The 10,525-nt window shown below is 38.5% G+C and overlaps 1 protein-coding gene across 3 annotated transcripts; it reads right to left on the bottom strand.

The window, feature by feature from the left end:
• Window positions 1-721: 721 nt before the first annotated feature.
• On the bottom strand, window positions 722-10,510 carry LYAR (Ly1 antibody reactive). 3 transcript variants are annotated; one of them, XM_085577692.1, is made up of 9 exons: window positions 10,474-10,510; window positions 9,490-9,657; window positions 9,066-9,180; window positions 6,964-7,071; window positions 5,492-5,575; window positions 3,276-3,612; window positions 2,904-3,008; window positions 1,950-2,035; window positions 722-1,636 (listed from the first exon to the last, which is right to left on the bottom strand). In XM_085577692.1, the coding sequence occupies exons 2-9, from the start codon at window positions 9,609-9,611 to the stop codon at window positions 1,502-1,504; spliced, it is 1,092 nt and encodes a 363-aa protein (XP_085433818.1). In that variant the 5' UTR covers window positions 9,612-9,657; window positions 10,474-10,510; the 3' UTR covers window positions 722-1,501. The 3 variants fall into 3 exon arrangements, with proteins under 3 accessions (XP_085433818.1, XP_085433816.1, XP_021410054.2); XM_085577690.1 differs by lacking the exon at window positions 10,474-10,510 and adding an exon at window positions 10,186-10,442; XM_021554379.3 differs by lacking the exon at window positions 10,474-10,510 and adding an exon at window positions 10,378-10,442.
• Window positions 10,511-10,525: the final 15 nt, after the last annotated feature.

Raw genomic sequence — 10,525 nt, 5'->3', positions numbered from 1 at the left:
CTCGTCTACCATACTACATATTACTTACCAAACTTACCATATTACATTACATATTACATATATGACCATACTACAGTATTCCCTGGAACACCCAGAAAGAAAAATATGCCTACACATCATATTGTTCCCCCTCCCCCTCTTTCTGCCAACAGAGCAGAAAAAGGTGATACTACTGCAGCAACATACACGGAGGTTATACTGTTGTAATTATAACTGAGCTTACTTGCAACAGACTCCCACTAATGACTATAAAATTGAGGCATGCATTAGATTAATGTCTGCCAAATCATGAGGGAAAAACTGAACATCAGCTGGTGCTGCTTTACCCTTTACACAGAGAGGGGAAGAATAATCTACAGTATCTTTACTACTCCACACAGGCAGCACTAACCCAACCATGGCAATGCACAGGGGAGTACATTGTTTGAACCTTTAAGAGTGATAACAGTTAAAGCAGGAAAGAAAATTACAAGGTCGCATCCTAGTCTGATAGCTCATCTACATACTGTTGATTTGATATTCCTTATTCCCAGCTTTCAACTGATACATGATCAGTTTCAACAACAGGAAACTTCCTACATGGAAGTAATTTTGCAATTAAGTAAAAACCTATAGAACTTCCCCAGTAATTTTCCCCAGGCAGCTCTGTCTCTTACATACCTGTAACACTTCTAGCCTAGCTAAATTGTTTTGGTGACAGCAATACAATAGCCTCTTCAAATGATGTATAATTTGTGGATTTATTATGAAATTATAAAGTAACAAGATTAATTAGATTTAAGCTTGTGTTTTAAAGTAATATATTTCATCAGTCAATTTTTACTCCATGTAACCACTTCTGTTGAAGTCAGTTGCATTACTAATGAAGACTTTCAGTAAAAATGCATATACAGGTAACTCAGTCTTTAGATTTTCACTGAATCTGACATATTGCATACACAGATCTGCCATTTTATTTATACATTTTTCAACACAGAATCAACAGTTTATTAAAGGCTGCAAACATTTTTCAACACAGAATCAACAGTTTATTAAAGGCTGCAAACACTACCCACAGTGTGTGAAGTGGGTATCAGCCATAGCATTTTGAATTTTAGCATAATAAAACATTTATTCCTCAGTGGGTTTTTGAATATGAAAATCCTATTTGCTCTGAAAAATAATTCCTGCAAAAAGCCACACAACCCAGGTCCTGAAAAACATTCATGACTATAAATTACATACATTACTGGAAGAATATTAATACAGTAGGCCAGCAATTATTTTCAATGCCTCTTAAAAATTGTACCAAAAAATATACATCTTCCGTAAAATCAAAAAATAAAATATCTGAAAATGTTCTGTGGTAAATCTAGAAAAGGGGGAGGGATTCAGTATTAAAAGTTAAATTCTCCTTTCATATACACAATTTATACCAATGCACAGTAGTTGTACAGCTGACAGAAGGATTTGACTGTCTGCAAGATTAAAATACAACAGCTATGAAAAGTATGCAAACTGTTTATTTCACAAGTTTCACTTTGTCCTTTAGAACTCTAAATTTGGGATTGTTATTCACTTTCTTATTGAATATGACTAGGATCTCCTCTTCTTTTTTGTGATGTTCACCAGCTACTGCATAATATTGAGCTATCACCTGCACAAAGACAGAGAAATGGTTTTTAGTCCATGAAGATGATTCCATTGTAAGCAATAAGTTTACATTACTGCATGAAAAGTGGCATGGAAGCTATTGTACTATTATTCCTTTTCAGAACCAGCACTGAATTTCTTGTGTAATTCAGTAAGCACCATAAAACCTGTCCTTCAGCTGACATTCTGTTAATTGATATTCCATTAAAAAATGTTGAACTTTCTTTGTTTATGCCAGCCATAATTTTCTGAGCTTCAGCATTACACAAATAAATTCACAAGACCAAAGGAGATTAAAAAAACATGCTGTACAGTACCTTTTTTCTTAGTTTCTTAATTGAAATTTCATTGTCTGGAGCCTGTTTCAAAACTGCTTTGATGGTTCCCTTCCAGTTGAATTTACCTAGAAAATAATTAGGTGTACAAGATTTTAGCAAAAGGAGGTATTCTGGGTTTTCTTCTCTACTAGTAACCAGCCATCAATCTCCTTATTTTGGAATCAGTTTGGCCACCACAACAGTTGTTACCTTACTGACCCTACAGCAGGAAGGTGTCAAGCATAAAGTCACCAGCTGTTCCTGAATATAAGATGGAACAGAGATGAAGAATCAACACAGTACTTGAACAACAGGGATCAGAATTGTTTTTACTTAACTTCTGCACTTCAGATATTAAGAAGAAACTCTTAAATAACACAGGAATAGTTAAGATCCTGTCTTTCACACTTAAATCACACAGTCAAATTTGACCATCCCACCTTCAGAGGTGATTAACTGGTGGTTTCCAAATACATGATCTGTATGTTCAAACACAGTCAGAGCACAAGGTGCTAGGCAGAAGCAGGTTAATCTAAGTATAAACTAAGGTCCAATGTATCTGAAGTCAAATTTATGATTCACTGAGCAAAAATGGGGATATGACATACACCAAGAGGTCTAAGAGTTGTTACCCTTTTTGTTGTGTTGTTTAATGTGCATGGCAGCAGGAAAGAGACCCACTGTGGTGAAACCTCAATGTCCACTGGAAATAAGCAAAGCCAAAGGCTGCCAGTACAGCACAAACAACAAATCAGAGAAGTAATTAGTTATCAGGTGTTAAGAGTAGCAGAGGCTATTTACTCTGGAACAAATGTGTATACACACATATACATACATTTATGTATACTGAGGCACAATTTATTTCATGGCTTACTACAGAAGCAGTATTTGTATCACGCATTAGGTCTTTTCCAGAGTAGTTTGTAACAATCTAAACTGTTCCTTTAACAATACCTTTCTCTGTTCCCACATTTTCTTCACTGTCATTGATGTTTTCTGTTTCCATGTCTTCCGAAATACTTTCAGTTTTCATTCTCTTTGTTTTAGTATGAGGCTCCTCTAGAGATGGAATTGGACAAAACATACACAAGAAAGATTTAAAACTAGAAATTCTGACATGACCTAAGCTTTTGTTCTTGTAACATGAGTTTATATTTGCAAAGTGGTTCAGATTTTATAAAAGAAATGTGCAATCATTGTTAAAAAGAATCTAATTTGTATATCTAATGCACTACTTTAAAATTCTGCTTAGGTAGTTTATTGAGCTTTGGAACTGAGAAAAAGGATCTTCAAAACAAACATGAATATAAGTTGTATGATGGATACCTTCTATATGTTTATGTTTGCGTTTCTTTAAGTTTCTTTCCCCTTCTCTTTCACAGTGATTGCCATTTCCATTTATTTCAAATTCATCCTCTACGCTCTCTTTTCCTTTTTTGGACTTTTTACTCTTTTTTACTTCTTCCTGGTTTTCCAATTTCAGATCTTTTTTCTCCTTCTTTTTGTTCTTTTGCCTCTCTTCTTTTCGTTCCCTCTTACTCTTTTTTCTCTCAGTTTTTGCATCTGTAATTCCATTTTCTTCTGCGTTTGTATTTTCCCCAGTTTCTGCAGACTGCTGTTCTTCCTTCTGTTGTGGTTTGTCTTGTTCTTTTTCATTTGAAATCTTTTGTCAAAAGAAAGACAATTACAGTTTTTACGTGTGTTTTTTGACATTGCAGCTTTTCTCTACTAGATCATTGGTAACTGTTGAGAACACTGATATCCTGAAATCAATTAAATTGCTCACATGTGATGTCACCAGTTACCTAAGAAGCAGCATTACTGAAATAATGTGCCTGATTCTTCTTTTAACTTAACAGACTAAATGCTAATTACCATCACAGAAGAAATGTTATCTTACAACATAAGTAATTCCTAGTTGAAGTGTCTATAGTGTTTTAAATTATTTGTTAAATGTAACTAAGGAAATGACAGCTCTTTAATTTACACAAACAAAACTACAGCATGTTACAGCAAGATGCAGAACTGATTCCCAAATACACAGCCCTTGAGTAATAATCTCTTCTGCCATCCACTTCCCTGTCTTAGATGTGTCTGGGACAACAAACTGTTATGACAACTGTTATAACTGTTATGATGCTCAAAAAGGCACTCCTGCTTGTTTTAACTGTACTTTTCTCAACATATTTGGTTTTCTTTTAATGCTCCCGGGCTTATAATGATTTTCTCATAGAATACTCAATGCATTAATGAAAAATGTAATGTTCAATTTAAACTTTAATTTTAATAATTACAAGTGGAATACAATTACTGAAATGTCAGTGTAGCTATTTAGAAAGAGAACAGATCTTTATACAAGCAATTTAACATCAATATGTTTTTATAAAGAGTTATTTTAATTAAATTTGAATTCTACTTAAGAATTTCCACTGAGTATATACATTTCAGGGTATGCATTACAAATCATATCTTAAAATCTTTTTCGGATTCTTAAAGGTGAATTGAAAGGCTGTGCTATATATTTTATTTTAATGCTATGCACTGCGGACAGTGTAATTGTTTCCATTTGTGTTTAAGTAAAAGGTTTTCAGATTGAAGACATTCTTAAAAATTAGTTTAAGTCAACTGAAAACTGCTTATGACTTTAGTGAAGTTGTATAAACTCAGTATTAATTCTCCAGCAAAACAGTGTACTTCAGTGTCCAGAATTTCTGTTATGTTCTTCTCCTTTATTAAACAAGTTTCTTTCTTTCCTGGCTCTTACATTTGGATTCTTCAGAAAAACTGCAAATAAATTTAACTGGAATCATCAAATCAGAAACACAAAAAATCATCGACAGGGGATTAATGCCAAAGCTTTGCCTACACTCTTCCTCAAAGAATTTGGGGGAAAGGGGAGAGAGCATCTTTATATCAGCTGAGAAATCAGCTCCTCCAACAGCTTTTGCGTGGCAGCAATAGATGCAAACAAACAACACCCTACCAAAACACACTGAGCTAGTAATGAAATACCAAAGAATTAGGCACTGACAAAAGGTCAGAGTGAGTCCACAATTTGGACAAAGAAATGGGAGGAACTTGTGCCACAACCTGGAGGATCTCTCTCCCCACTAATGAAATAGGTAAACTATGTGCTTGCTAATTTTTCACTCCAATACACATGAATTTGAGACCAATAAACTCTGAAAGATGTCTTGTTCTGTCTTAGTGAGTGACTAGACTAGAACAAAGATAAAGGCAGTGCTTTTTCCTTTTTTTTATGCACTAGTAGCATAAATTAGCCTTCTGATTATCATGCCACAATTGTGTCGCCATGTCCAAGTTTTCAATCACAACCTACTCAGCATGAACAACCACTTCAGCAACAGCTTTTTATTCCACAAATAAACAACTTAGTCAAGAAATATTACATTGTAACATAATGTATTGGAACTATGGGAGACAATGTTTCCACTAACACCTACAAAGGGAGTTTGAAAGGTTTGCCTTCAAACATTTTGGAGTGCATTCACATTTTGTAATGTACCTCCAGTTAAACTTACATTTCTGGTTGCTTCTGAGAAAACATCCCACACTTGATCTTGCAAATTGCTGTCCTTAATTCTCAAACTGTTCTTGATCCAATTCTGTGTATAGAAAAAACGATAACTGAAAACATGCACCTCTGACTTTATTTCTTCTTTACCATATAATTGGTTGTGTTTTTTTTCATTTAAGAATCCAATCACTGCTTTTGACTAAGATCTGGTTAGAGGTTAGTCCTATTCATCTCTCAAGCCTCCTTGCGAAATTGTTTCACATATATCTAGGTACTGTTAGGAGGCTACACCATATATCTCAATTGCCTCACCAACAGCCATCCCCAAGTGGTTAAACACACACAGAAGATAATCCTCAAGCTTTTTGATACTAATGGCTATGTTAAGGTCCCACCAAATCATCTGACTGTTCCCATGAGTTAAAACATTAATGATCTGATCTTATTTGTGTACTGGACATATGGTCACGATCCTAAATGGATACCTTAGTCTATTACAAGAAAGTATAATTTAAACAAATATCTCAATGCAAACATTTTGAAAAGTTGTTTGGGTTATTGCAGGTGTTTCTGGTGAAAAGGAAAATATAGCAGTAAATAATGCAGTAAACTATCTGCAAGAGATCAACTTTCAGAAATGTGGAATTCAATGTTAAATGTAATGGAAAGATTTTTGCATTGCAGTGAAAAACCCAGGAAAGGTGCATTAGTAAACTGGAACAATTAATTGCAAAAACTTCTGATCTTCCACTGCAATGTATCTTATCAAAAAAAGAGGCTTCTGGAAAATACCATTTTTCCTGCTCAGAACATTAATCCTGCAGGGAAATAGTCTAACCTTCAGCTTGCTAGCAGCAATTTCACCACAGCTCTATTAAGTTCTATTTGAGTGCTTTGGAAGCAAGCCTGATCTTCTCTCAGCCTCACAATCTGACAGGGGGCTGGCAGGGGGAAAGGCCCATTTGTGAGTAATTCTTCACTTTTAATGAAATTCTTTACACACAGTAAATTTTCAACATCTGTAATTTACTTTAGCGAAGAATGCAGAGTGGGAGGGTCTGTCAGAATACTGAGTAACAGGAAAACTCTCAAAACAGGACCTTGCCTTCAGGAAAAAACAAAGCCAAAGAAATAAGAAATCTTTAAAAGTATGTCTAAGAATTTGGATATTCAATAGTAATAGCAAATAGTCAAAAAAAAAAGACTACTGAAAACAGAACAAACCTATATATGGAGATTAAGCTTAAAAGGTAAGTCTGGCATAATACTTAATTCAAATGGTAGACCAAGAGACCTTTTAAGGAAATAAATGTATTTTACAACCACTGCCTATTTGAAATTCAGTTATTGCACAATCTATATGAATGCCCAGATATGCAATTTGTCTCACCTTTGTTAAAAGAGAGTGGAATTCCCTTAAAAAGTCTGGTTTTATGCTCACTGCACAGATTACTACAAATCTCTATTAAAACATACCTGAAACTTTACTTTTTTTCTTGGAATGTTATCAAAGGCACGCATTTGCTCCAGGATGCTCCGCACTTTAGGGCTTATGTTTGGCTTCTTCATTACTTCATGAATTTTCTGAATGAAGAAAAACAGAATTAAATCAGCAAAGCAGCATAAGGATCAAACAGTACATGTCAGGTGTGCAAGTCTGAAATACACTGGGCAGAAATCACCCAGCACCCACAGCTGGTATAGTCTGCTCATAGGAAATGTTCAAAAAACATGAGAAAAACACTGACCTTTGGCTCTATCATAGCTCATTAAATGTGCCAAAGTTATCTATATAAACATTTATACCTGTGTAATAAGCAGAGGTAAGCAGGACTGCTCACCAGTGCTTTCTGATGAATAAGTTACAAACTGTAATAAAAAAAAAACATTTCAAACTAAAGTAACTGTATCACAGAAGGGATTTTTGCAGCGCATAAAAGACCTGTATTAAGAAAAGCAACTTTGGTTTTGGAATTAATTATGAAAAATCAGGCTTACTTTTGATGCCACAGCTGACATGCATTTCTTCTGGCAGCAGTGCCAGCTTCAACAAGCATTTATCCTGTATGACAGCTCTGGATATTCCTGTGCTATGGGTGTCAGCATGAGAGAAGAGAGATTAGACCAGGCTCTCATGGCAGCCCCTTGAACAGCACTGCTGCTTGTGGGGGGAAAAAAGCTCTGGGCTTCCCAGGACTTAGAGAGTGCAGCCAGTGGACACTGCAGAGCTTTCCTGTACTTCTGAAGATCTGGTGACTGAAAGGCTTTGTGAATATGTTAAGACTATCAGAAAAAGGTGTCTGGTCATAATCTCTCATCCTTCTACATAAGAATCATTTACTATTGAGGCAGGCTACCAATGCTCACAAGCAACAACACTCATGTCATACTGCCTTTACAAATGTCCTCAAACGTTTGAGTGTTCAATCTCAACAAGAGCACTCATCTCTGACTTTAATGGTATTCATCATATGCTTCAAGTATGCATGCAGCTTAGAACCTTCTTAGAATGTGTTCTACATGATAGAAAGCAACAATTTCCATGCATAAATGTGATCTAACCTACTACTAATGGAGTTTTAAATGAGTTTGAGGTCCTTCCAAAAACCCTTGAATGAAAGCCATAAGAGGGTAGATTCTTGTGTAAGACAGAAAGAGTACGAGATATTTCTATCCATGCTGGAGCTTCTCCTGTTCAACATATTTACAAAACAGCTGACAAATTTACATATTAATTTACATACTTACAAAATATCTGACAAGAGGATGGAAAATGAAAATAACCCAATGATATTGAGCTATTCAGGATGAGGACTATGAGGATTCCAGAAAGATCTTAAGAAAATGAGTGACTAGGTAATAAAAAAGTGAAATACAGTCAACACAACTTCACATAAAGCCAGAAGAAAAGGAAAAGCAATCTTAATTTCAGATCTAAAATGGCAGGCTTTAGTTGACCATTGGAGCTTAGATACAGTATCTCAGGGTCAAAATAGCCAATTCCATGAAAATGCCAGCACAATGACCAGCAGCGGTGTATAAAAACCGAATTAAAAAACCACACAAAAGTAGATTAACTGACAAAAACAGTTAGAAAGGAATAAAGGACACAGAAAACATAATTGTGACACGTGGTAAATCTATGGTTCTCTTATATCTTGAACAGCACTTCACAAACATACAGTACAGTGGGAAGATTTTAGAAGACCAAAGATATAATTTACATATGCAGAACAACTGAGTAGGGCAGGATTTTTGAGCCTTGAACAAAGAATATGAGATGGGGAGGGATGCCTGACAGAGGTCTACAAAAGCATAAATGGCATGAAAAGGAGGGACAACTACCAATGTCTCTTTGTATACAGATGGGAACATTACACTAAGTCAAACTAGTAAGAGACATATTCAAAACAAGACACTTTTCTTAAGAGATAAACACACACCTGTCAAGGAAATGTCAGAAGACAGCCGGGGATATTGATAAAAACAGATCTCTGGCTTGAGCTAGTATAGGCTCTTTTCTGTCTTTGATAATTACAGACAATAGTTACTGTAGGTGCACACAATAAAAAACATACCTGAATCCACTCCTGCTGTTTAGCATCTCCTTTGTTCGTTTTGGCTTCAAAGCCTTTCCCACCATATTTCTGGTCTTCACTTACACACTTCACGTGTTCTTTATAGTCATCACCCCTGAATATAAGAGATTTTTAACCACAGGTCATTGAAATGCTTCACTCTTCAAACTATGCAACACTTAGCCAACCAACAAGATTAAGTAATAGATAATTTAAATTAACAGATCATTTAAACCCTATTACTGTCAACTCTTAAATTATAAAAATGTGATGTGCTTAAAGTAAATGCTTGTAAGACCACAGGCATTTCTGTCATGCTTACAGCTTTCAGTGAAAGTTTCTGACTTGCATCAATTATATTTGTGACAAGAGTGAGGAAGTAAGTCTGTAGAGTGAGCAAAGCTATTTCCCATTCTTTACATACCAGAAATCCTTGCCACAATCCATGCAAGACAGGCACTGACACTTTCTGCAGATGTTCACATGCTTTTCAACCTGTGCTTTCTTCACAGCTTCTCCACACGCATTGCATGTGAAAACTACCATGTTGGCAAGTGGTCAGGAGCCTCTTCCTTCCCACAAAAACGCAACTCTAGGAATACAAGAAGAAGATCTTAATTTATAGCTTGAAAGAAACACTTGGAGGGCCGAAGCGAAACACAGCCGTGCACCCACTGACAGACAGGGTGCGCAGCCCGCTGCTGCACGTGTCAGAGCTCGTTCCACCCGAGTCCCTCCCTGAGCGCAGGGGAGATCAGCACCCCGGGAACCACAATCCCTGCACCCGCCACCCCAACAGGGAACCAGCGACCCCGAACCCATCACCCGAACCAGGAACGGGTAACCCCCGAACCCATCACCCGAGCCAGGAACGGGTAACCCCCGAACCCATCACCCGAGCCAGGAACGGGTAACCCCCGAACCCATCACCCGAGCCAGGAACGGGTAACCCCCGAACCCATCACCCGAACACCTGTAACCCCTGCACCCGCCACCCCAACGGCGGAACCGGTGTCGCCTGTACGGCCCCAGCGCGGATACGTCGCGCAGGGCCGTTCCCGGTCCCCTCCCCTCCCGTGCGGGACCCCGCCGCTCCATCCCGCTCCCCGCAGCTGCAGACCCCTCTCGGCCGTGCCCCGCCGCGCGGCAGCGCTGAGAGGTGGCCGGGCCGCACGGCGTGGGAAGCCCGGCGTGGCCGCCACCCGCGCTCCTGTGCGGCAGCCGGCTGCTGCCGTGCCGAGCCGAGCCGAGCCGAGCCGAGCCGAGCCGAGCCGAGCCGAGCCGAGCCGCCCCCGCTCTCGCTCCCCCGCACCTCAGCGGCCGCCGCCCGCGCGGCACGCGCCGCACCGCCCGCTCCGGCCCCCGCCGCCCGCGCCTGCGCTGCCCCCGCTGCCCCCGCCCCGCGCACCGGAACGGGAACGGGAACGGGAACGGGAACGGGAACGGGAAGGGGAAGGGGA

Source organism: Lonchura striata, chromosome 4 (genome assembly GCF_050655825.1).
Source record: "Lonchura striata isolate lonStrDom1 chromosome 4, ASM5065582v1, whole genome shotgun sequence".
NCBI lineage: Eukaryota > Metazoa > Chordata > Aves > Passeriformes > Estrildidae > Lonchura > Lonchura striata.
Note: the sequence above shows the minus strand (reverse complement) of the source record. Positions and strands in the feature narration are given on the sequence as shown.